The 27,543-nt window shown below is 47.6% G+C and overlaps 1 protein-coding gene across 1 annotated transcript in view; it reads right to left on the bottom strand.

Annotated features, from left to right (window-relative positions):
- Window positions 1-27,543, bottom strand: part of MYO5B (myosin VB) — a 145,838-nt gene that overhangs the window by 64,602 nt on the left and 53,693 nt on the right. The window contains exons 6-14 of the mRNA XM_053932302.1: window positions 26,841-26,984; window positions 25,372-25,453; window positions 21,354-21,461; window positions 19,237-19,346; window positions 17,391-17,656; window positions 12,418-12,499; window positions 10,711-10,851; window positions 3,082-3,204; window positions 1,793-1,876 (exon numbers count right to left, since the gene is read on the bottom strand). Of these exons, the coding sequence (XP_053788277.1) occupies window positions 1,793-1,876; window positions 3,082-3,204; window positions 10,711-10,851; window positions 12,418-12,499; window positions 17,391-17,656; window positions 19,237-19,346; window positions 21,354-21,461; window positions 25,372-25,453; window positions 26,841-26,984 (1,140 nt within the window). The remainder of the gene's footprint in view (window positions 1-1,792; window positions 1,877-3,081; window positions 3,205-10,710; window positions 10,852-12,417; window positions 12,500-17,390; window positions 17,657-19,236; window positions 19,347-21,353; window positions 21,462-25,371; window positions 25,454-26,840; window positions 26,985-27,543) is intronic.

Genomic DNA, 27,543 nt, shown 5'->3' with positions numbered 1-27,543 from the left:
GCCTATGCTGTGGAAGGCTTTTAAATTGTTTGGAGGAAAGCAGATGCACTCCTTCCTTAAACCACACACGAGGTTTGGAGCAACAATGGTGCCCCAGAGTGACACAGCCTGGATTTTGGCTGCTGGATGGTGAGTTGGAGTTTGCAGGGCTGCACTTTCACACTAAATGCTTAATAAAAGCTTCCCCTGGGAGAGATGAGGTTGTTTAAAGTTTCAGCTCATTAATTGACAATGAAAGACTCAAGGCTGCAGGGAAGGACTTTTGGTCTGGTTTTAAACCAACAAGGATCTGAAATTCCTTAGCTGTCTGTGCTATTGACACTTTTAACCCAACCTACCCAAATGCCCATAGAGAGCAGGAGTGTGGTACTGGAAGCCAGTGTAAAATCTACTCAAATTATTTAGAAAACTGTAAAATCTCTGGCTTGGAGCCCTCTGTCAAATGCTCATTTACTGCAGGCATGACCCACTCCAAAGCCTTCAGAACCCCACAGCTCTTCTGCTTCCAACATCCCACCAAATCCACAACCCCCAGGAAATTTTAAACAGCAAGAGTCAAAAAACCCTTTACCAGGAGACCTGGCATTCAAAGGCAGTCAATACATCCCTGCTGCACACTTGGTGCAATGAGATGCTGACAAGTCGTTTGCACAACACTCGGGAGAGGGAAGGTACACGGCACAAAACCTTGTAAAAGACAAGTGACATCAAGAGTGATCATTAGTATCTGTTAATTTGTTAAAGTTACACATTGGCAGTGGTGTAAAACAGCTCCACAGCAGCTGGAGTGTCTCAGAGTTCATGTTACCTTTCCAGCATTGTGTATTAATGCTAGTTTTTGCACAGTGATTATTGAAGTAATTTGAAGTCTCAGGGAAAAGTATGATGCATTACAGCTAAGAGGAACAGCTGCTTTCACACAGAAGGGGGACAGGACCGGCAAGGCTACCCACAAGGTACAAACTACACTGGTTTTAACCCCAGATCCCCACACTTTTGACCAGCCTGGTCTAGTGGAAGGTGTCCCATGGCAGTGGGCTGGGACAAGATGATCCCTAAATTCTCTTCCAACCCAAATAATCCTGTGATTCTATGGGTGATGAGTGATTGGGTGATGGGTGGGGAGCTCCAAGCAAGAGCTAAGCGGGATTTACAGTGCCCAAAAACTACCTGTTCCTAATTTTGGCCCTTGGTGACCAAAAAAAGAAGAGGATCAGCAGGTTTGGAAACTACTTCTGCGATGCATCTTGACAGGACACCAACACCAGGGTCAAGGAAGGCAGACAACTGTGGATATTCTTAGTTCACTCAGAGAGAAAAAGATTTCTGCCAGGCTAAGCCTGGGAAAAAGTCTGAGAGGAATGTAAAGAATCTATTATTTTGTCTTCCATTCATATTGTTTATAGATCTGTTCTACCACACTGACCTAAGTCCACTGTGCCAATCAGGTGAAATGTTTTTACTCTAAGACCAATGGAATTAATGTTCATGATGTTCTCTATAAAAGAGAGAAGTGCTTTTGAATAAACGCTCACTTTGCCTTCTGAAATTGTACGAGTCCCTGGCTCAACGGCGTCAGACAACCACCCACATCCTCACATGGCTGAGACTGTAACCCCGAGCACCCTCCTCTCCCCGCTTTTTCCCTGCTCCACACCCCATTGATCTGGCTCTTTGGTCGCTGTCGGCGGCTGGAGGCAGCGGCACGTTCACACCCCGGGCCAGGCGCGGCGCAGGGACGCACAGCTCAGCTCCAGCCGGGACAGCTGCCCTGACCCGCTGCTCTTTTTACCTTGCTGGCCTTCAGGATGTTGATCTGCTCCTCGTACACGGTGTCCCTGTTCTTCTCCAGAAACCCCTCGCTCTGGTACTCCACCTACCAGGACACAGAGGCAAGAAGCTCAGAGGGACAATTCCAAACACGCAGGGAACAAGGTGCTCCCGCCACTCCCGTGCTGTTTTTGGGACCTCACCCCAAAAACCTTAGAGGGGAAAGGAACAACTGGCATTTAATGGCCACTTTTTTATCAAAGTGAATCTGGGTGAAAGCAAAATCCTTACTGCAAACACAGATTGTTTCCTAGTCATTAAATTGCTGCGTATGGAAGCCTGGGGTAAAAAATGCAAGGATCATCAGTAACTCTACACACTCTTTTGTTCAGTCCTCAACTCCTTCTAAGTTAATCAATAAACCTCAAAATATGCTCTGCCTAAGTCTCTTGTAGGTCTCTTGGGTTTTGAAACTGCAGAGGGTTGGAATGCAAAGGAATTTTAAAAAATAAATTATGAAAATAGAGACAACAAAAGAAAATTTATCTTTATCACATTAAAAAAAAAGAAAAACTTCTAAGAAATATTGTTTATGAAGCATCCATATGCAAAACCAGCTGCCTATGGAAAGGTGAGTACCAACCTTTGCCATGGCGAGTGCCTCTGGCATCCAGGGCAAACCTGGTTAGGAGTAGCACCTAGGAGTAGGGCATCACAGCACCTGGATGTTGTCCAGCTCCTCAGACACATCTTAAAAAGTTCCCTGGATTGATCTTTTTAAGCTTTTCCTAACAAATGTTCGTTTGGGGTAACTTCAAGCTTTTGAGGTTCCTGTTAGCTGTGAATAACACCTGTCACATCAGGGCTTCAGTGAAGCTGGAGCCCATGGACAAGACCCCCGAGCACCAGGCACTGGGATTTGGTTTAGTTTAGTGCCACAGGTGGTATCTGCTCCCTCAAAAAGGCGGGATCCGCCTGGGGTCACCTCTCACCTCCTCCCTGCACTGTGCCTTGCTGACACTCACAGCTCCTGCTCTTCAAACACTAACACATTTTCTGCCAAGCTGCCCTTACAGAAACCCATTTCACCGCAGCTTTGGGAAAGAGGATTTTTCCCCTCCTCAAGAATCCACAACTCACAGCTCAGAGCCACAGCTGGGGGGCTGAAGCCCTTGGGGCTGATCCAGATTTGCGCACCTAAGCCACCACCACCACCCTCCAGGCACCAAGGACCAGCTCACGGGGCTGTCCACTGATTTATGTTGCTGCAGGAGGCTTTCCTGTCCCTGCTGGGTGCTCCCTGCTGGGTACCTTGTCAGCGAAGTGGAGGATGATGAAGGAGGTGTTGGACATGCGCGGCTTCTGGAAGTGCTGGCTGGCGGCGTGGCGGTCGTACAGCTTCTGCGCCCAGTTCTGGTCCGTGCCCTTGGGCACCTGCACGGGGACAAAGGGGACACTGCCAGGTGCTGCTCTGTGGCCACCTACCTTCGTGACAAACACACCGAAACTGCGCTTCCAGCAAGAAACACCCAAATCTTGGTTCCGTTCCGGCAGCCGGAACGGCTCTTGCAGGGGAAAAAAAAAAAAAAAAGGCAAAACGAACCGACAAAACGAACAGAACAAACAAACAAAACCAAAAAGCCAAACAAACAAAAACCAAAACAAAACAAAACAAACAAGCACACACAGACCCTGAAACAAAACAAAAAAAAAAACAAACAAAAACCCCACAAACAAACAAACAAAAACCAAAACAGCCAGGAAAACAAACAAAACCAAACCAAAAACCAACCAAACCCCCCAAAACCTCCCCCCTCAAAAAAAACCAAGCAAAAAAAAGTCCTGAAACAAAAAAAAGCACCCCAAACCCTGAAACAAAACAAAAACAAACAAAAAAAACCCACAAAACCGAACAAAAACCAAAACAAACAAAACCAAACCAAAAACCAACCAAACCCCCCAAAACCTCCCCCCCCAAAAAAAAACCAAGCAAAAAAAAGTCCTGAAACAAAAAAAAGCACCCCAAACCCTGAAACAAAACAAAAACAAACAAAAAAACCCCACAAAACCGAACAAAAACCAAAACAAACAAAACCAAACCAACAACCAACCAAACCCCCTAAAACCTCCTCCCAAAAAAACCAAGCAAAAAAAATCCCGAAACAAAAAAAAGCACCCCAATCCCTAAAACAAAACAAAAACAAACAAAAAAACCCACAAAACCGAACAAAAACCAAAACAAACAAAACCAAACCAAAAACCAACAATAACCCCCAAAACCTCCCCTCCCAAAAAACCAAACAAAAAGCCCCAACCAAACAAAGCCCCAGAACCAAACAAAAATCCCCAAAATGAAACAAAACTCCAAATACATGCACACACACTCACACAAAAAAAACCCCAAATAACAACAAAAAAAACCCACTAATTAAAACAGAAATATTAAAGAAGCATTTTTACACTTAAGATACATTAACGACTCAGGCACCAACATTATCTTTTAATGCTGTTTTAGGTGATGGAATAGCTTCCAGAAACTGCCACATGAGACCACCTGCATGAAGTTCTGGTCTATATAACAGTGAAATTGTTTCTATTGGGGTCTGAGAGCCACCATGGATGGGGGTTCATCCCCATCCCATGAAGTGGCTGCACAAACACGCACACACAGATACTTTTTTTTTTTTAACAAATAAAAGGGATAATTGGATATTTAGGTTAGAAAAAGAGATGGTTCAGAAGAAAAGTCTCAGTCAATATTTAAACTTAGATGGGACAAAGCCTAGAAACCACAGAAGAACCGTGCAGGAACAGGGAGAGCTCTTGATCATCCATCAGGACTTTACATAGGCCTTTATATGAAAAATGACAGAGGAAATAGGGACAGAGAACAGGAAGATGGAAAACACGAGACAGGTGAGAAATATTTCTTTATGCTGCTCTGAAACAGCCTTTGATTTCACGACAGCCAACCAAAACCCACCAGAAGGGTTCTGAACACAGGGATAAGCATCTCCTGCCAATCCCTGTAAATGAGAGTGAATTAAATGCAGCAGCCACTCACGCAGGCTCTGCTCTCCCACATTTGCTTATGTTTTACAATTTTTAAGTTTAGCCAATTATGGATACACACAGAAATAACACAGGCTATATATAAATATTGAAAGGCACTTAGCTATGCAATTATATACATATTTTATTTATGCAAGGTAAGATTCGCATGCTTAAACGATGGGGTTATATAAATGTAGATGTGTTTCTTTTCATGGGTCATATTTAATATTTGCATGCAAAAGCATCCTTTCTGGAGGCATCACTGGGTGCCTCCTGTGCAGGACTAAGCCACAGGTGCAGAGCAGGAGCACTGCAGCCAGATTTATCCCACACCAGCTCTCTTCCAGGGCATCCACTTTGCTGAAAAACCTGCTTATCTCGGAACTGAACTTCAAAGGCATCGCTCCTGCCTCCCAAAAAGAGGGTTTGCCATACCCTGCTCACCATGCTGCAGCCTGGGTATTTTTATCTGCCTGGGAAGTACCTGATAGGGACCAAGTTCCAAAGATAAAAATTAAGGAGGTCATTATTTGTACTATTGTAACAGCTTTTGGTATTACCTTGGCAGTTTGAGGCCCTTAGAGCAACTGAGAAAGTTATTTATGGGCTATCTCATCTCTCTTTTAGGGGACAGGGAAGAGGAAAAGCGACTGCCTTGCAAGTTTTGTATGGAACTCTTAAACAGGATAAAGCTGATGCCAGGAATTGCACAAGGTCACTGCCTGTGCTGGTCTGTCCTCCCCAGTCACAGGCAGGGTCCCCTCCCCTCTGGATCCACTGCTGCTGCCAGGAGCTCCTGCAACCACAATCACACCCACCCACTGCAGCCAGGGCCAGCCCCACGGGATCCATTCTGCATCCCAGGACCAAGAACCCACCAAGATCCCACCAGCCAGGTGAGGAGATGCTTGGGACCACCTGGAGTAAAGGCTGAGGCTCCCTCCACCACCTCCAAGGGAAGGACAATTAAATGGATAGAAGAAACAAAGGTCAATGGTTTAAGGTGAAGGAGGGTAGATTTATATTAGATATTAGGAAGAAATTCTTCCCTGTGGGGGTCTGGCACAGGTTAACCAGCAAAGCTGTGACTGCTCCTGGATCCCTGGAAGTGTCCACGGCCAGGTAGGATGGGGCTTGGAGCAACCTGGGATAATGGAAGGTGTCCCTGCCCATGGGAGGGGCTGGAATTGGATGAGCTTCAAGGTTCCTTCCCACCCAAACCATTCAGGGATTCTGTGATTCAAACCTAATGATCTAAAAGTCAACGCTCTGAAAACACAGTAGGAGCTACTCACATTTTACTTCTTTACTCCTTAGCTCTGCAATATAAGTTAAAGCCTGAAAAGAGTGTGGGCTGCCTCTGCACTCCAGAAACACGTTCCACTGCAAGTGATGTGCCTGACTCTAAAGTCATCAGAGCTGACAGCATGACGTAGGGGAGGCTGCTCTGCCCGCGCGTCGGGCGGCCCGCCCGAGAGGAAAGCCCAGGGCTCCAACCTCTCTGTCTCTGCTCGTGGAGCAGAAATCCCCCTGGACAGGAAAGCCATGTGCTAATTCCTGATGTCCAAAAAACTAACGAGTCCAGACAAGGAAAACACATTTGCCCAGATCCCCAAGTCCGCAGCGATGCACGGAGAGGAGCGGGGTGGAAAAGCAGGGGGGCCAGAAGCGGAGTGCAGCGTTCCTGGCACCTGACAGAAGGACACAGCAAAGGTCAGAGAGCATCTTCTGGACTGCGCTAGAAAATGCATTTGGCACTTCAGCAGCATAACACAGTGGCAACGTGCCATGGGACACAGAATGGAGCCACAGAGGAGCTCAAGAACATGAGGGAGCTGGGGGGTTTGGTGAGGCACATCCCCCTTTGGCAGCCTCAGGGCCAGGCTGCTCCACGAGCACAAAGATCCCTCACAAATCTCGGACAATGGTGACAACACTGGCGTGTGAACCTTCCCAATCAGCCTGCTGTTGATTGAGCCCTTCTGGTGGTACTTAAGGGAAAGTAACACTTGTTTTTTTATTAATGTTTTCATTCTCACTCCCATGCCAAGGCGAAAGCAAGGAAACAGTGAGGTAGCAGGACACCTTATGGAGCAACCAGGGCATCCACAGTAACCTCTGACTGTACTCCCAAACAGAACCACAGAACCACAGAATATCCTGATCTGGAAGGGCCCCACAAGGACCAGCAATGTCCAACTCCTGGCCCTGCACAGGACAGCCCCAAAAAATGCCACCCTGTGCCAGAGAGCATTGTCCAAGGCTCTCGGGAAGCGTCTGGGAGACAGGCAGCACGCCCACATGGCATGTAGCTTCAGTCTGAAAAGCTGGACAGCTCACCCAGCTTTGACAGAGGCTGTATTTCTGAGGGTTTTCTGTTTCCTCTAAGGATAACTTAGATCTCTTGAAAAACCAACCCCAACTCGCTGCTCCTCTTCAGAGAGTGTAAGTCATTCCACATGTTTCCTCAGAATTCAAAGTCTTCCGTAGTGTGCTGTCCCCTCCATCAAAGTAACTCCCTCCACAAGTAACAACCATACCCTAAATCTATTCCAGATATCCAAAGAATCTTCCCACAGCCGGATTTGGAGAAGACAGCCCCCATCCTTCATTTCTTCTGACAGGCTCTACTCCTTTCCCAGATTATTTCCCCCTTGGCCCCATGGTGACTGCACCCACCCTGCACAGCTCACCAAGGGGAGGTTCTCCTGGATGCCCTTCTGCCCTTTCCCACCTCTTTGGGCCCATCAGTTTGTGCTGCAGCACGTCAGCACCCCTCCACCGTGGTGGCCTTGGGCAGAACTTCTTCTGAACAGGGGACATGAACTTTTGCTGTTCTCTGGCATCAGAGCAAAACCAAGCGGTCCTAAAAGCTGCAGATCCGGGCAGGTGAAATTCCAGTGCAGAAAACAGGGAAAAGGCTCTTGAAGGACTCCAGAGTCCCTCAGCAGAGGACACAGGTCACAGTCCAGAGGGATTATAAGGGTTCCTGGGCAGACCAAGGATGTAACAGGACCAAGGACCAAATGAGCTCCAGAGGCCAACTCCAACCTTAATAATTCTAGAACAGCTTCCAACTCCTACATTACAAAGCTGTTTTTAAAAACACAAACATAAGCATCTCTCTCTTCTTCTATCCATAAACATCTCCCTCCTGGAGAGGGATTTTTCACAAAGATATGGAGTGACAGGACACAGGGAATGGCTTCCACTGCCAGAGGGCAGGGGCAGATGGGATATTGGAAAATAATTGTCCCCTGTGAGGGTGGGAGGCCCTGGCACAGGGTGCCCAAAGCAGCTGTGGCTGCCCTGGATCCCTGGCAGTGTCCAAGGCCAGGCTGGACAGGGCTTGGAGCAGCCTGGGACAGGTGAAGGGGTGAGGCAGAGGATGGAGTGGGATTATCTTTAAGGCCCACACCAAACCATTCTGTGATTCCATGATTCCAATATTCTATGTCCTAAAGTCTGTTTTAAGAAGGAGGGTTTTTCTCATTAGCTTTCAGGAGACAGGTTTAGTCCTTAACACTCCAATCCCAGCTCAAGGCCCTTCTCTTTCACTGCCAATTCTTACGTCAATTTTTCCCTAAACAGCAACAAGACTCTCCTATGGCCTACACTTCCTGAACTGCTTCAGCAAGTACCCAGCCACCTCCTCCCCAACCACACATTAAGGATTAAAAAAAAAAAAACCCATACTGTGAAGCAAGAACATTAGTGACAAACCCTCTGCATTTGCACCAGTGCTTCATTATGCACCAAATATTCCCTTGATGCCGTTTCACATCCCAGAGTGTTTCCATCCGCTGCCATAGGATCTAACAAGGTGGCACGTAATTACTTTATTGTGGTCCCACCCCAGGAGCTGAAACACTGCTCTGGGGGTGAAGGCTTTCATCCATAAACTGCTGCTTGCAGCTGACAGGTTTTGCTGAAATTTTCATAAATCTGGAGAACACTTGCAGGTTGTTATAAAAGAGGCGATTACAGGGCCGGTAATAAGGGCCTGTGACTAACGACAGCATCCCCTACTGACAGGTAAACACCCAGATAATTGGCATTTGATGAGAAGAGGGAGGGAATAGATCTTGTGGGGGGGTTGGGATTTTTTTGTTTGGTTGGTTTTTTTGGTTTTTTTTGGTTTTGTTTTGGTTTCGTTTGGTTTTTTTTGTTGTTGTTGTTGTTGTTGTTGTTTTGGGGTTTGGGTTTGTTGGGTTTTTTTGGTTTGGTTTGGTTTTTTTTTTGGTTTGGTTTTCTTTGCCAAAAAACAAGTATGGATGAAAAAAGTAGTACCAGGTAAATCTACTGCTACTACATGGGAGCTGCAACATCATCAGCAGCAACCAGTGCCAGGTGCTCCAGGGAGGAGCCAAGGGTCTTACTCCCAACACCAGGGAGACTTCCCTCACGGTCCTCACAGCATCCAGGAGACAGTTTGAGCCTGCAGAATTTAACTGGCTTAATAGCACAGAGACCAGATGAAATGGTGCTGAATACCAAGCAAGTAATCTGGCCTCCTTCCCAACCAGCACTGGCTGAGATACTATGTTTAAGGACATCAAATTAAGTCTAATTTGTTCTCATTTTTAAGGAGATTTCCTGAGAGAAGTCTTGAAAAGGGCAGAGCCCCAACTCTGGCTCACCCCAAAGATGCAGCCAGAGTGTCTGTAGGTCAGACCAGGGCTGAGCCTGTGGGATGTGCAGGCTGGGACAGCCCTACCGTGCCTGGGAAGGCAGCCCTGGTACCTGGAGGGCAGCAAACACTTCACAGGTCACCCACCTTCCAAACACAGGTGCTACATAATTGTCCAGGAAAACCAGTCTGAACAACGGACCCCAGCCCTTTCCCTCTGATACAACACGACACTCGTGTTCTTGAGCCACCAGATCTGTCCTGTGCTCATGGATCCCACAGACACCACAAGAATTCCTTGGGTCCTTCTTACCACCTGGGTGGTTAAGGTGGGCCCTCAATCCACTTCAGCTCTCCCAACACTTTGTCTCACTGCTCCCTGCCTGTGTCCAGAAATCCTCAGAGCCCTCCCACAGTCAGAAAGGCATTCCCTGGCACAGAATACATCCCAAGTCTCAGTGGAAACCCTTCCTGAGGACAACGCGGGTCACCCACCACCCCACAGCAACACCAGGCTGAGGCTGCTCAAGGCAGCCACACCCAGCAGGAAGGCATTCCCCATCGCCTTCCAACAGGACGTGCCCAGCATCAAAGAGCTTCAAAACAGGCACCCCAGCCTCCCAAGGAAACCTGCCTTCCTTGTTCCTACGTATATTTGATTATTCATGACTGAACAATGTGTGAACAAGGAGCCCAACCTTTCTTCTGGATTGTCATCAAGCTTTGCCACTCTGGCTTTTCTTCTCAAATTTCAAGCAAAATTTCACTTTGGCCAGTATGAGAGAGAGAGAGAGACGGCAAAAGACAGCAAACTGCTCTCCAACATTACGACTCTCTGAAATCTGCACACTAAATGCAATGAGTTTTGCCTTAAAGAGCTGTTGCAAGAGGACTCAGGTCTCCCCTGAGACAAAATAAGGCTTGAGAGGAGCCCCAGCTCCTTTTAGGCAATGCCAAAGACATCAGGTCTCAATCAATGGCTGTCCCTCAGTACAGCCAGGCCAGACACACGAGCACTGGCTGCACATGGTGAGTGCAGGTACCCAGGTTTGGAGCAAACACCTGCCCAGGAGGCTCTGAATGCCCCAAACCAAAGCAAATGCCAGCTCAAGCCTGCTCTTGCCATGAGCACAGCAGCAACACGCGTGAAAGGAGATGTTTACCCACCTGCAAGACACCAGAGATTGAAGCCCGTTCTTTGATCTTTTACAGAAACAAAGACACCAAAGGGCCAAAAAGTGGGAGGTCCTCTTTACCTTGCACTCTTCATCCAGCAGGTCCAGGACCCCAAGCTTGGCTTCTATCAGGTCTATGCAGGGCTGGTTGTCGTAGAAGTCTATGAGAGTCCAAGGGATTCCCTCCTTCATGTACTCCTCTTGTTCCAGCTTGAACACGTGCTGGGAGTGGGAGAAAGCAGAGCCACTGAGTGTGAGCCCAGCAGGCAGAGCACAGCCCCTTCCCTTTGTCCCTGCTGGACTTCAGCATTCCATGAGCACATCCAGAAGCCAGGGAGGCTCTAGGCGCCCTCACGTACAGCCTGAACGTTCACACATGCACTTATCCCATATTCCTGGGCCCATTTAGCCCGTTTTCCTGTCCAGGAAAACAAAACCATTACTCTGGGAAACCACAGGGCGCAGGGAAAAATAAGGCTTGAAATGACTTTCGCTACAAAGTGACTGAAGCTGTCACTGCGACAAGGTGGGAGCCACATACTGGCGTGGCAGTGACACATATATCTCTCGGGCTGACAAAAAAATCCTCCTCTGCTCCATTGCTCTGCTGATTAAAGCAGTGACCTGAAGCAGGTTCACAAGCTGGGAGCCCAGCCAGGGCTGGGAGCCTGTGTCCCCATCTGTGAGCAGGGCTTCACAAAGAGCACCCGTCCTCCCACAATCGGTATCAGCAGCAGCATCTGACTGACTCAGGGACACTTCTATTGAGAATTCTTATTTTAAAAAAACCCATAATAAAAAAAAAAAAAAAAATCTTTGCAAGGCTTTCGTATCTCAGGCCTCTGCCCAAGGAGATAAATTGTCTCTGGCTGTTTCTGAGATACTCTAAAGCATATTAAAAAATGATTTCTCAAATGCACTTTTTTTTCCCCCCTTCAAAGACAGCTTTTTAAAATCTCTTCAAACATGTCATCTTGGAGCTTGAATTTATAAGCTTCAGAAGTGATAGTTAGTAATATCAAGTAAGATATGAATAGTGCAACTACAATCCATAATTTACTTTTCATTTTTGGCAGCAGTGATCTATCTGATGCATTAGATAGACTGCAAATGTTCATGTCCACGCATAAGATATGGCTTCAAAGGGCCAAACTAATCTGCAGTACTTAAATGCTCAAATTTAACAAGTTTTCCCCTGTATCCTGAAATTAACAGTATTTTTTTCCCTACTTACAACTGAAGCAGAAGACAACACCTTACTGGTTCCATTTCCAGTGAAGGTAAATGCTTGTTTCTAATAAAATAGGAAAACTTCTGGGTTTTGTGAGGCATGTCCAAGTGAAAAGTGGGGAGTGTTTCCAATTCTGTTACTTAACACAGAGTTTTCATCTCACAGGTTTAAACTATGCTTAATGGGAAGGTTTCCACACCCATAATTCACACTGGAAACCAGCAGGAGACCATCCAGGTTTTGTTTTAGGATTGAAACAGCACCAAGAAAAAGGCAGATTACATACTTATTCAGAGCAATATGTGAGCCTTCGCAAAAACCACACGCAAAATCCATTTCTAGGATCAAGTTTATACATCTACGAGGCAACATTTTTCAACTTGATAGGAACATCTAGAACCACTGCAGTGAAATATCTGGGAGAGGGGCATGCCAAGGATGCACATGATCTGCCCAGGCTGCAGGTAAATGCTGTTAAGCAGGAGCCAGACACACCACAATCCTGCCTAGTTACATTTTCTGCTCCGTTTTATGGAAAGTTTCCAAGCTGACCTTACCGAGTTGAACTGCTGCTGGAGCTTTTCGTTGGCATAGTTGATACAGAACTGTTCAAAGCTATTCACTTCAAAAGTTTCAAACCTGCAAAGCAATGAATAAATCAGCATTAGGCGTTTCTTTGTCTCAAAATCTTTTTTTTTTTTTTTTTTTTTTTTTTTTTTTTTTAATTTTTTTCCTGCAACGGTACCATCTGTGTGACAGGGAACACTCAACCATCCCTTCCATTCCTCCTATCCCAGACCTGCACTTTTTTCCTCAGAACATCTTTCTTCCCTTGGCACAACTCGAGGGATTCAAGAGGTCCCCCCTGATACACAGGAATGAGACATTTGGCACGACTGCAGCTTCCTGCCCATCAGCCCTGTCTGAGACAAGAAATGTAACTGCTTCTCCTGGGGAAAAATATTATGAAATATTAAGTTCCAAACACATTCACTGCAAAGGTGATGAAGAAACAGTAGCTGCCGTCTTAAAAGACCCAGCATGCTACTTTTAATGGAATTTAATAGAGCAGAAAAAGAAGGTATTAAATTTGTAATTATAGCTTCTGCACTGCATCCCTGTTAGCACAAAAATTAGACACACGTGAGTAAGCAACTTCTGGAAGGGAGAAGGGGGAAAATGGTGATTTCAGCTCTAACTCCACGTTCCTTAGAGGAACCTTAGAGGGTCCTTGGTGCTGGACTCAGTGATCCACCTCTTCACCAGGACTTCCAAAACATTACCATACCCTGCCACAGATCAGCACCAAAACAGGCCCAAAAACAGCTTCTTAGTCACAATTAGAAAGGAAAAAAATATGCAGTTTTAGTAAGACAAACTACAGGTAAGGAGCAGGGAGCCAGCAGAGCCCCTGAGGCTGAAGCACACAACACCCAGGGACAGGCTCAGCGAGCCAGGCTTGCTCTTAAAACCCAAAGAGGGTATTTTGAGCTACCTCTGGGAATTATGTGTTTTATATTTCTATTTTTAAGGCACAGTTGGAAGGGGGAAGGGGAAAAAAAAAAGGTCTTTGACACATGACTGTAAGGATTAAACCAAGGGGAGAAGTGGGAATGCTTCCTGTGTTCAATGAGTAAGCTGCTGTAGCGATAAATATGTGACTAAATAATTGTTCGGGTAATAGGCACTGTAGGAGCTGGCAGAACAGTCTTTAAACACTGAATAAATGAAGCCCTTTCTTTCCAGACTCTCTTCCTCAAAATAATCAGTACTTCTGCCACTTCCTGAGGACCACCCTGCTGTTACCCTGGTGATGCAGTTATTCCCCGGGTACTTCCAGGTGACAATGCCATCACCACACAAAACGCCAGAGTCCCCGGGGAAATGCAGTGCCAAATGGCAAAAGAAAAAGGGGAATGGGAGAAATGAGCTGGTTTTGTGCTTTTATCACCCACACAGTCCTTGAGGAAGCCTGGGGCTGCTTTCCCTCTGCTCGCCCAGCACTGCCCCCGCAGCTGGTGCCACCTGTGCCAAGGAGAGGATGCTTAACCCATCCCCTTCCCAAAAACTGGGCTTTAAAGCAACAGAATGTGGTGCCTGGGACAAGAAATGATTACATTAAAGACGTGGTGTGGCCCTCAGTGATGAAAGTGTCCCTGGAAAGCCCCCCTGTGCTCGATCTCGGTTGCATGGCTGAGCCAATCTGCACCTCAAGGAACGTGGCATCCCAGGACTTCCTTGGAAATACCAGCTGCTGCAGGCTCATGGTCACAGCAACAGGGCAAGGAAAGATTTAATGAAAACACAGATGGAGAGGCAGGTGGAAAAAGGCAATGAGGCAGGAGTATATGAGGAAAAGAAATCGGAGTGGAAGCTTCTCCCCTTCCGAGACACCAGACGTGATTGATGAACCCTCACAGTGAGTGCTAGCCAGGGGCAGAGCTGCTGTAGAACTCCAGCTCCAAGGGAGACCTCACAAAGTTGCTAATTAAGGGAATCTACTAGCACAATTTGTTAATTAACAAAGCAGATTAGTCGCCAGCCCTACGTGTGTGCATGCCAGGAGGCCCTACCTGCTCAGACCGACTGCACTGAGGGCAATCCTGATGGGGAAAGCAAAACAGTGCCTGTTGGGTCTCTATTCATTTTAGTGCACTGTAATTTGGTGGGAAAAATAAGCATATTCACCACTCCAGCCCATCGCTGTGGCTCCCTGGAAGACACATCCAGCTTGGGGACAGCTCTCGTAAGGAGATTTTCAAGGGGCAAATGCTGTATTTCGGTTTTTCTGCTGCTCCCCACTCTGCTGGTCTCTCCTACGTCCTCTCCTACGTCCTCTGCAGCACCAATTTTAATTTTGTATTAAAATATTTAAAGTTCATTAATAAGTCCAGCACACAGCTGGTGGCCTGGGTGTTCACACTTCACGTGGCAAACAAGAGGGGGAACAAGCCATCCCCACCAAGTCCAGGAGTGCCACATGAATCCAGTCTTCTGACTGACTTCAGTATTACTGCTACAGCAGATAACACCGTTTCAATAAATACAGAAAGGCTTTCAGTGCTGCACCCTCTCACCTCAGTGTTAACAGAGAATTGAGGATGCGAAGTGGAGCATTAGAAAGTTGGAAGAAAAACCCTACAGCTTCTGCACCCTCTGTTTGGGTCCCATCCCTAGAAATCCCATGCAGAGGGACAGTCCTCCCACAGGAGGATGTCAAGGATGTGCTGTGAAGCTGGCTGCAGGCTCCCTGCCTTTCCAGCTCAATCCCTCTCCCAGAGGAAAAAACAACATCCATTTGGGGAAAAAAAAAAAAATCTGACGGTTAGAAAAATGCATTTAAAAACTAAAAAAACACGTAAGTTAGAAGAACCAAACCACTCTAAAGTTCAGCAGAGTCAGGCTATCATCATCCATATTCCCCACACTGTAAATTACTCAGCATTTAGACAGCAACACCCATTTAGGAAAGGGATTCATGGTCATTTTAGGACACCAGACTCCCAAAAGCATTTCAGCCAAGAACATGGACACCTTCCCCTGCAAATCTGCCACTTTAGTAGGAGCTGCAGGTCCTTGTGGAAAAGCCCTGCTGGTGTCACCAGGGCTGAAAACGCCTGCTGGCCCACGCACTGGAGAGGCAGCTGAAGGAGATTTTTCTTCCACACTAACAGATTTTCAAGCCCAGCTTAATCTTTCATGAGCCTTATCCTCAAGTCTCCTTTCATTCAGATTTCTGAAAGTCTGATCCTCTAACTCAGGCATCCAATTTTCTGTATGGACCCACCATCACCCACAGGGCTCCATCTCAAAGCTTTATTTATCATACTCCAGCCTGCAGAAATTTCTGGGGGGTGAAAACAGCTTTTCTATCTCGTAAAAAAAGAGATGGGAAACAGCTTCTCTATCTCATACAGCCTTTGAACCAGACTGTGCCATATTTAAGATCTTCCCGAGTGAGCCCAGAAACTTACAAACCAGAGAGAGCAACCTCATCACCTCAAGCTATCCCACCGAAGTCCCAAACCAAACAGAGCTGTGTGGTTATCGTCCTTGCTAGCAGTGTTCCTGCAAACCTTGCCACGTGACAGCGGCTATGGATGGAGATCAGCAACCAGAAAGGATGTCAAAAAGTGCTGGCTGCCCCAGCACTGCTGCCCCAGCACTTTCTGACATCCTTTCTGCTGCTGTGGTCGTCTGGATGTCACAACTATCATCCCAAACACCAGTAACTGTAGAAACCTCGTGGGAGGGTTTATACACGAGACCCAGTTCCAGCAATTGTGTAGGTGTTACAGCCCTAAAATCACGCTGCTTTTTTGTTCTGATCCGGAACTGCTTTGGCAGGATTTCATCCTGAGCTTGAGGTTCTCCTAGAGCTGACAGACCTTCAGAGGACATGGGATTTGGGACTGAGCAAGCACAGTGACTGCCCTGGTTCCTGGAGCAGCTGCAACTTGCACATTCCACCTTCCCTTCCAAAACAGGAGCAATTCAGCACCTGAATGTAGTAAAGGAGAACAGGAGTCAACTGCTGTCCCACTGAGAACCACGGAGTCCCAGAAGGGTTTTGGGTTGCAAGGGAACCTTTTAGGGTCATCCAGCCCCCACATGCAGGGACACCTTCCACTGTCCCAGGTTGCTCCAAGTACCATCCAACCCAGCCTTGCATGGACCTGCTGCATGGACCTGTCTGGGCCACCTGGGACCTCTCTCTTGCCCTTTCTATCCAGAGACACAAAAAAAAAAAAAAAAAAAAAAAAAAAAAAACCAACAAAACAAAACAAAAACCCACCAAAACAAAAAAAAAAAACAAAAAAAAACCCAAAAAGAACAAAACAAAACAAACAAAAAAAAACCCTCTTTCCTTTTCCACCCCACAGATGACAAAATCCCTTCCCTTCTCCTCCATCTTCTGCTTCTTTGCAGCACTTCAGCTAAAATGAACTCAGACAACTCTCACATCCCACTTCTACACCACTCAGGATGACAAACCAGGCAGTAACGGGTACCCAGAACAATTTTAAAGCAGATCATTGCCCCCGAGGGCACAGGCTGCAAGCCTTGCAAGAGCTTTTTGCACCTGACATCCCCACCACAGGTTCCTAAGCTCCTCTGAAAACTCTCACTGCACCAGGGCCCTGCAGCAGCGGCTTCACAGATGAAGGAAAGGAGTGTCCTCAAACCCCACAGCAAGATGAGGCAGTCTATGGTCTCCACAGCAGCACCTTTACCCCAGCTCATCTTTAAGGTTGTTTTAAACAGCACAGGAGACAGAAACTCCAGATGGGAAGGGCATGGGAGGTAAATCCCAGAACGCAGCGCTCACACAGACCCATGTGCACCATTTTGCGCTGAAGGCTGCACACTCTGAAGGGGGATCAAAACTGCAAACTACACAGAACTTTTTTGTGCTCCTTTCCATTACTCCCATCGCCTGCCACCAGCCAAAGCAGCGTGTGCTTTGCAGGAAGGGGAAGACAAATTATAAAGGAGTCATTGAGCAGATGAGAGCGGAGGAGGCGCCTACCCGTAGATGTCGAGCACGCCGATGAAGGAGTGCTGCTTCACGGTGGTGTGCAGGGCCTTGTTGACGTGCTGCACGATCCAGTTGAAGAGCTGGGCGTAGATGTGCTTGGCCAGGGCGTTCTTGGCGTTCACCACCTGGTGCAGGGACATGCTCTTCACGTAGGTCTCGGCCGTGGTGACGAGCTTGCGGTGGCACAGCCAGTGCTGCATCTGGCTGTGCTCCACGCCCAGCAGGCTGCAGAAGTTGCTCAGGTGCTCGTCCTCGCTCTGGGAGGGGGGACCAGAAGCAAAGTCAGCGGGCTGGTGACACCCCAGACTGGCATTTTAGCACCCAAGTTCACAGGTCTGCGCGAGGAGTGGCGGCTCTTTGCAACTATCAGGGAAAGCTGTGTCTCTCTGTGGGGGACAGGAGCGGGGAAGCAGTGACACCCATCCAGCTGCGGGGGTCCTCATGGACGGGGTGGGACAGCTCGCACGCAGCTCTGGATGGTGGCACCAAGGCTTGGCCCTGCTCTGGTTATCCTTGAGCTCTCAGCTTTCACAAAGAGCACATGTCCACAGGAAAAAGAATTCTCCACCTCACTCCTCCTCGAGCTGCAACTACACCCTGCCCCTGAGGAACCCTGGTTATGCCTCAGACTAAAGCTTAGGGTATGCCAGGACACCATGCCTCCTACAGAATAACTCCATCCTGAATAACTATAAGCTATAAATCGTGCATTACCAGAAGGGCTTAGGCTTTGCACAACTAATAAAATGAGAGGTGAACTTCATTTTCTTTAGTGAAATGTATTTCACCCCCTCCTCTCTGAAATTAAGATAAAGCAGTTCTGAGTCTCTGTTACGGTCAGATAGAAGGCACTGCCTTTTGGAAAACAAGAAAACAATTTCCCCTTTCCCTGTGTAATAATACATATCTATAGGGAGTAAATTGTCTCCAGTTAGGTAAGCGTACTTAGAAATGCTGGATGGGTTGGGGATGCAGAAAAAAAAAAGTGCATTTTACAACAATTCTAGGATGTTTTATTGCTACGATACCTTTTTGACCAGAGTCAAGGTAGTACCAGAATTGATTTAATACCTTGCAATTCTATTTGAAGGTAATTAAACAACATGAACTTCATTAACAGAACTCAACATCGCTGAAGCAGGCAGCTTTCACATATCCACGTTGCCAAATATCAAGTAAATTACCCCCAGCATCTGACTCATTGAACACCACATTATCTCTAGGGTAACACTGAAGTGTGTGCAGAGCCCTTTTAATACTTTAATTAGGAACGAACGACCCAGCCTGGGATGCAATGATAATTTACAGGACTGTATTTTCCACGTAATTGCTTTACCTTTCCCCACCTCTGAACAAACACAGAAGCAGAAAAACCCCCTCTAAGGCATCCTTAGTGTTACTTATTTTTGCTAATTAACCATGCAGTGCTCCTTTGGCCACGTTACAAGCAGCAGCTCCGTGGCTTTGCCTGGGGGAAAGTGGTTGCAAAGCATCACGCCTTGTGCTGGTGTCACCATCAGTGTCACAAGTCCCCAAGACCCTGCACTGGGCATTCTAAGGAAGCAGGAAGAGTTAAGGTGGGCTGGGATGTCAGGGATGTAAGCAATTTTTGAACAGCCTCGCTTGCAGGCTGGCTAGAGAGGAGGAATAATGCATTATTTCCCAGGACAAGCAAAGCAACTAGGGGCTTATGGTGTGTTTTCAAAAAAAGGCCAGGAAAACCAGGAGGAAAAGGGCTTTCCAGCCAAGGGCACGGCCGTGAAGCCCAGCACATGAGCACGGCCTGACTCCTGAGCACACCAAGCTCCCCACACGCCCGCTCCTGGGGGTGACCTACCGATACACTGCAGACCTCCCCGTCTCGTTCCCCTTGGATTTTCAAGTTCCCCAGGTGCAGAATGGCAGCAATTATCCTAAAAATGGTCATCTGATGAGACTCCTTCACTCCTGCGGGAACAGTTGATAGCTGATTGTCACAACGGAAAATGAAACACAGTTTTAAGTTTATTTGAAGGTGCTTGCAGCGTTTGGTTTCCTTCTGAGGCAGTTTGTTTTCAGAATCATGAGGCTGCTTCCCATAAATACACCATAAACTCTCAGTTTTAACACTGATGGGTTTAATACACACAAGCCCAAGGATGCTGCTGCACAGTGAACAAACAGGATGAGAGTTACAGGGGCTCTGCAGCTTTCACAGAACAAGGAGTCGCTTGTCTGTCATCCCAGTCCGCTGACAACCAAAGCACACGAATTACAAATTACCCTTATTGCCAACATCCCTCAAAAAGAAGGGGAAATTAAAGCCCTGCACAACGCCTCCACACTGGTGGCACAGCTGGATGTAGCGAGTCACCAGGGAGGTGATGGGGAGCTCTGTCTTACCATCTCCACAAGAGACACTTGTGGGTCTTTACTGGGGGTGTAAGATGTTTTAAGATTCAGATTGCTTTATTTATTTTATTTACATATTGCTTTATCTATTTTTCTTTACAGGCATTCCCAGGATTTGCAGGCATTCCCAGCAGGAGCTTTGCTCAGCAGCAGCCCACACACGGCCTTGCTGCCGTATCTTGCATTTTTTTAACATCCCAGCTGGGTTTCTGTGTCCCTTTTGTGCTCAGGGCTGGTGTCCTGATTATCCACCCAAGGTCTGAGACATCACCTGCTGGTTTCTGAATTATCCAGAGCTTCCCTTTCTCTCTCTGAGGACTTTTCTGTTATCAGCACAGTGAGCACTGTTTCAAGGTTACTAAAAGGAGCAATGCTCTGCTCTTACTTAGATCTCTTAACTGGAGTTAAGACTGGGGATTTGTAGACAAATTTGACTTCTTGTTACACCCAAAAAGGCAAGACTGGAAACTCTAGTAGCAGTTTCACCAGGCCATGAACAGAAGCAGAGCTGGGAAACAGTGAAGGAAAATGAGGAAAAGCAGAGACAGAGGAGCACGTGAAGAACAGAAAATCACCATCAGACTGGCCCCAGAGGAAGATGCTCTCACAGGGCTTCCCAGGGACCAAGGAGACAGGGGAGCTGCTTGGGGAGCCAGAGAAGGGGACCAAAGAGAGACTACACAGGACAGGGGGATGGGGAGAGAGCTCTCTGGGATTAGAGTCCTGTGGGCAAGTTCAGAGCAACCAGGAATCATATTTTTTGAGTAGTTAACAGAACTCACACAAGCTGAGCAAGAGGAGGGTAAAGACAAGACCCCAAAGAGAAAGAGATGAGGCCCATATAAACCACAAAGAGGACAAATTTTGAGGAAACAATTGCAGTTCTACAGCTTGCAGTGAGTCCCCACCCTCACTGCAGGCACAGCTGGTCAGGGGATTTCACAGGCAACTGTAAATATCATGAGCCCTTCTCCCAGCCTGAGCGGTACCAAGACTCGCCAGGATTTATAAACTTGGTTCCAGATAAACACAAACACACTGGGCAAGTTTTCCCTCCCAGATTGTTTTTCCTTTCAAAGAGCCCTGCTGCAGGCAGGGCACAGCTCTGCTCCCCCACTGCCAGCACGGGGGCTGGACACAGCCACAGCTTTCTGCAGCTGCCGAGCGGATGAGGGCTCTGCACAGCAGGGACACACTCAGCTCATTATTTCCAGGAATCAGCTACTTGGTACAGCGCTGTGATCCAACAAGTTACATCACCCTCAACCACAACACAGACTGAACTGCACAGTAACAGCCTTTTTGCCTGCTCGCAAGCAGGGTAAAAAATAGCAAGTCAATACTGCAGCCCTGCTTTGACCTCAGAATGGTTTCTCCTAAGTTCTGCATCCCTCTCAATTTCACTGCTGCTTCACAGACAGCTGCTAGAAACACTTCTGCAGCTCATACTAAAGAGCAAAGTAAAGCTAACTAGGTCAACAGGAACGTTATAATTCAGGCAAAACACTGAAAACAATTGTGAGACTTCTGCTGGGCAGGCTTCAAGCAAGAGCAACTCCTTACCAAGCAGGGTGAAGGCATGTCTGGTTTTCTCAAAGTCATCAGCGTCATCCATGCCGTCAATGGACGTGTCACCTCCCTGAGAAGTGTAGAAAAAGTCTTCAGCACACGCTAGGAGAGAAGAAAGAAGAGAAACAGATCAGCAAGCAGACCTCCCCACTGTCACTGCTGAGTCAGGAATGGATAATAAGCGACTTAGGCTCCAGGTCAGAAGGCTAAGAGGCTCGAAGTCCCGAGTTTATTGGAACACCTCCTTTTATACCCTGGTCCGATACAGGGGGACGTGATTGGTCATTTAATCAGCACATTTCACATGACTGGCTATCTAAGGAGACACCGTTTGGTAAACATCTTGTGACAAAAACAACTTGTTCAAAACACCACCTGCAGACAGTTTACAATTCTTTCTCTCCACCTCCCTAAAACCTCCCAGACCAATTCTTGGGAAATCTTACCTCTCGCTCTCTCTGGGAAATCTTTCCCTCCCTCTGACCAGACTGTCGTATCCACACCCCACTGCAGCACTCCCCAGAACGGGCACTGGGATGCTCCCTGTGCCCCACTCCCGAAGGACACCTGCGTCCTTTGAACCGCAGTTTGCTCAGGGGTGGATGAAGCAGGACCTTGGTAAGTGGCTGTCGCTGCTTCTTGCAGTGATGAAACCTCTTCTCCATGCACAGCAAGTTCAGTCAGCGCAGTGCTGTGGTGTATTTGGGAGTCTAGTAACAGCTCCATCACATGGGAGAAGACCATTTCAAACACTCAGGTGACTACTTCCAGTAACTCCTCATCCTGTTTTACACATCCACGACTGATTCAGGTGTTTTAACACCTTTCCTACACAAAGCCTTAATCCTTGGGAGCAAAGGGAATGGAGAACAGCTCACAGTGCCTGCATTACACCACTTGAACATCTGTGCTTTTTAGCAAAGTTACTCCAGGATGACACCAATAAATCCTGTGGAGGCTGAGAGGCATTTCCAATGCAAATACAACAAGAGATTGCAGGATCTGTGTCCACTTAAGAAAGCTGCACAGGTAATCCCCCATGAAGCCCAGAGCAGTGAGATGTGTGCCCACGGCTGCTGGCTGAGCCCTGGCAGAGCCAGAGCTTTTCCCTGCAAGGGCTGGGGGAGCCCAGCCCCTGGACAGCCTCCCCACCCCACCCAGATTCAGTTCTCAGCACCAGCCTCGGCCTGTTTTGAATTGAGTAGGAGTCATTTGCCAAAACCCACTCATCAACACACACAAACATATTTCCCAAGCGTGGTGAATACAGAGAAAAAAGCCTACTGTGTTCCACACCAGCCTAGTGGTAACCTTTAAAATCACTGCAATCTGTACTCTTCTTGACTCAAATTGCCACCAGAAGCTCCCCCTCCCTTCCCAGGCCTCCCACAGGCTTCTGCATTAGCTGTACTTTCAGGCTGTAAAGAAAAAGCATTTGATTCTTTTTGGCATACAAAGCCCTGCGACCCAGAGATTTCGGTAATTCCGCTCATTGCTGGAGCATCAGGAAGGAGGGGCAGAAAATGCTGGTTGGGGTCAGGCAGACAGTGTCCCTCCTGGTCCCCCAGCACACCAGGAGCTCACCCAGCCCACGGTGGAGCACTCACAGCTCGGTGCTGCTGCACATCGCCCTGCAAGATGCAGCCAGGGCTGGTGGTGGCTGATGGGACCAGGACGTCAGCTTATTTTAAACATTCACACTGGGATCTGTTTCTGCCTCAAGTCATCCCTGGTATAGCTGACTCCAATCTCTGTATTTCAAGATCTCCATAGTTGTTTTATCCACACAAACCCTTTGATTCACTGCAAACAAATAAAACACATTTCTGCCTTGCACCACTGCCCAGGCATCATTAGGCTAGACACCACACTTCAAAAGGCACTTGCACATTACCATTTAAAGTCAAATATTTACTTTCTAGTTTAAAATTAAGCCTTTAGGATCACGCAGACTGAAGCTAACACTGGTTTGCTCTGCTGGGCTCATGTATGTTTAGAGACTCTTTCTGTTTTCCAGCATCTTGCAACATAAAAGGAAGTAATAACAATTCTCTGTATGTGTAAGACCCAAAGGAGAAGCAATAGCTCTTGGTTTTTAGATGGAAAAATATACATCCTCCTCCATGAGTAATAAATAAAAAGTGGATTTTCACATCAAGACACCTCTTGTTTTGTATAAGCCTTGGGAAGACAAGATTGACAGGTAAGTACAGCTCACACAAGGAAATAAATCTGAGTTCTGACTAGACATCTTCAAGCAGGCCAGTAAATCCAAGGCAAAGCTGGAAAAAAAAAACATCACTCAAAAGAAAGACAAACAAGTGAATTGTGCACCTCTGCACCCACTGCCCAGCACCAGAAATCCCACAGGCAAGGGCAGAGGCTGTGTCACACCGACAGGAGCAGCTCACGGACCCACACCCCTGTCCCCACCAAGCCTGAGCGGCCCCACATCTGACAGCTCCCCCAAACACTTTGGAGAGGCTTTTTCCAGCTATTGCAAGGTGAGAGGGCAGGAAACACCAAGGGCACGCACCTTCACCTTTGGAAAAACTGTTTCTTCTCCAACACCCAGTGGACACCTGTGCACGCTGCGACACGGCAAATGCAAAGTGCCACAGAGAGCAGCTGGAGACTGACAGGCACTGGCACCAGATTTTGATTAGAAATGACCCAAGAAGGCTTCCTTGCAGCTAATGGCCCTGGCACCCACTCGTCCTGCACCGCCAGCTGCTGCCATTACACATTCATCCCTGAGATGCTGGAGCTGAGAGCCACAGTCACGACTGCACAAACGTGTCCTGGGTGATGCACCAGGACAGCAAAGGCCTCTCAGCCTGCACTCCTGACACTCACCACAAACACAGACGATGCTTTTAGAGAGCTGTGGATGAGTAAGACTGGTATTTCCCCTGATCCACATGTTCCCAAGAAGAGAGCAGTGGTTCCACAGCTGGAGCTCTCACACGTCAACTCATCTCCCAGATGGAGCTGAAAGAGTTTGTGTCTGAATTTTAAGATGCCAGCAAACATCATCATTACCCAGGGTATGTTTTTAAAAATGAAGCACATAAGTATGGCATAAACTCTTGAAAATGGTCCACGTGGTGTGCTCTGTGTGAGCAATGTGCCTACAGTGACCCAAAAAGTCATTAAGACAAGCATTACCTAGAAACTGAAATCCCCTCTCTTCATCTGCCATTCCTCTGCAGTGTGGATGGCAACTTCTGCAAGACCCTATGGTGGGATCAGAACCTGCCTTGCTCCCTATTCAAAATAGGTAAAAAGCCTGGTTTAAACCTTGCTTTTCTCTCTAAGCAAATATTCAAGATAAAAAAAGAATTAAAATTCATCACTGCACCACCTGCTGAGAGTGCAAACCCTCTGAATCAGGTGTTCTACACAGGTTTTGCTGCGAATCCTGGGGGAAAAGAACCACAACTCATTCCAGGAGTTAGCCATTTAAAAGAAATAAACATAACAAATTCAAAGGACTCAACCACTCCTGCCAAGACACTGGCCAGATCAGTCCACACTCACATTTAAAACGCACACCTTATGCAAGGTTGGTACAACATTAACACATGGCCTCCCCGCATCAGCTGGCACACACCACAGCAATGTAGTTTCACTGCAGCTCTGCTGACAATTTCCACGGAATCACAAAACTCCATGGGACCTTAAAGGGACACCTTCCACTTTCCCAGGTTGCTTCAAGCTCCATCCAACCCAGCCCCAGACACTCCCAGGGATCCAGGGGCAGCCAGAGATTCTCTGGGCACCCTGTGCCAGGGCGTCCCCACCCTCACCCAAGCTGCCACATCCCTGGTGATGGGGTGAGCAAACCCGTGCTCCACCCAGCAGCAGAAGCCCTTCGGTCTCATCTCCCTCCCCTCCTCCCAGGGCACACAGGCCTCCCCCAGGGACCCGCATTTCTGACCCCACCACTCTCTCCTGCTGCCCCCAGAGCCAGGCAGCCGCCAGCAGGGCACAGGGATGTGCCAGCACTTACTGAGTCCAAGGTCTTTGAATTCTGGGAGGCTTGAGGAGGCACAGAGCTGGTAGAAGATGTGGTAGTTGCGCTCGTCCTCTGCCTGCGGGGAAACACCGAGTTACCAGAGGCACAGAGGGGTCACAGCAGAGCTCCCACCCTCACAGTGCTGCCCCCTGAGCCCAGCGCCACCCTGGCCCCATCCCCTGCCTCCCACCACCAAGACCTGTCAGGGACACCAACACAAGGACGTTTTCCTTGCCACCCGGGGGAAAGGAGGTGCCAAACCTGACCAACACACACTGCTCACCTGGCAAAGAAAGTCAACAATTCTGTATTACCTTCCACATCTTATCCCTCTCTGGAGTAACCAGGCTAAAATAAGCAGCAAGCACTGAGTTGCAAACCCACAGTAATATAAAAGAAGGTGGTTTACTCCTCATGGCTTCTCAAAGTTGTCAGGTTTCTAAGATTTTTGTAGTTGGGGCACTCTTTTTTTTGGGTAAGGACAAAATTTTTGCAGTAGCTTCTGATCTACGTCCCAAGCAGAAACTAAGAAAGCCTCTCCTGGGCCTGCACAAGAAACCCAAGGGATATGCTGTGGCAGAGACATCAACCTTCTCAGCCCCTCTCCTGCCCCTTCTTCGTCTTCAAAACTGAACACTGCTGCCTGCCATTTGCTCTCCCTGGCTCTCTATCTAACAAGTCTCCCAGGTACACCTTAGCCCAGGACAAGAGTCATCAGGCTGGAATCATAAAGACTGATTCCAAAAGACACATCCGGAAGCTGTGTCCACCAAGAAAGTGACAGGAGAAGGGAAAGCAGCCTCAAGCTGTGCCAGGGGAGGTTTAGGAGCAATTCCTCCATGGAAAGGGCTGTCCAGCCCTGGCACAGCTGCCCAGGGCAGTGGTGGAGTCCCCACCCCTGGAGGGGTTTAAAAGCCGTGTGGGAGTGGCACTTGGGGATGTGATCACAAAGAAGATGGAAAGGGACTTTGTACAAGAGCATGGAGGGACAGGACAAGGAGTAATGGCTTCCCCTGGACAAAGAGTAGGTTTAGGTTAGATATTGTGGAGGAATTGCTGGCTGGGAGGGTGGGCAGGCCCTGGCACAGGGTGCCCAGAGCAGCTGTGGCTGCCCCTGGATCCCTGGAAGTGCCCAAGGCCAGGCTGGACAGGGCTTGGAGCAGCCTGGGACAGTGGGAGGTGTCCCTGCCCATGGCAGGGGTGGAATGAGGTGATCTTTACGATCTCTTCCAACCCAAACCATTCCATGATGATGATTCTGTGATGGGTGTGGCAGTGCTGGGGGGACAGCTGGATTCGGCGGTCTTAGAGGTCACTTCCAACCTAAATGATTCTGTAGTTCTATTTGTAAAGAGATTTTTTTTTTTTCCTTATCCATAGAAAAGACACAGACTATTGAAGTCCTGGAATATAGCACCCATATATCGAAAGAAAAAAAAGGAAAAAGCCCCACAACTCCTCACCTGAAATACAACCCGAGATTTTTCCAGCAGGTACGTCCTCATGTTGGCACCAATGATGTGGTATCTTTTATCAAAGCCAATCTGAATGTATTTCCCAAAGCGGCTGCTGTTGTCATTCCTTGTTGTTTTAGCATTTCCGATGGCCTGCATAAAACAAACAAAATTAAACATTAAATTTTAATTGAATTTTTTAATTTTTTTTTAAACGCTTCGATTTGCCATCAGTGCTATATAAACAGCCACAGGAGGTTTTGAGGAAAACCCCTTCCCAGATGAAGAAGGCAGAGGAGCAATGTGACTTTGGGGAGGACTCTTCACTGAAAATGTGCTGTCTCCAGGGTTTTTGTGGAAGAAAAATGCAGACAAACAGCAACAAGTATTTGTACAGTAATTAAACCATCCACATCCCAAAAGCCTCAACATTCCTGCTCCACCTTATAGGATGCCCCCACCTTTGTTCAGAGTCAACACCAGCAGCTTCCCTGGATGGAAGTATTCCCTGGATGACCCTGGAGGGGTCTCCTTCCCCAGCAAGCCCGTTTAACTCAGGGTTTTCCTGCAAACCAGGCAGGTTTTCTTTTATGGTTTTTTTTTTTTTTTTTCTGCATAGGCAATGTTCTCATCAATTTCCAATAAAGACAGGCAGGTTGCCTGGCCTCAGCACTTAGAAATTACAGCCAGAACTGAACACAGGCGGGAAAAT

The sequence above is a fragment of the Vidua chalybeata genome, chromosome Z (genome assembly GCF_026979565.1).
Source record: "Vidua chalybeata isolate OUT-0048 chromosome Z, bVidCha1 merged haplotype, whole genome shotgun sequence".
Taxonomy (NCBI): domain Eukaryota; kingdom Metazoa; phylum Chordata; class Aves; order Passeriformes; family Viduidae; genus Vidua; species Vidua chalybeata.
The sequence above is the reverse complement of the archived record's forward strand: the minus strand, read 5'-3'. Positions and strand labels throughout refer to the sequence as shown.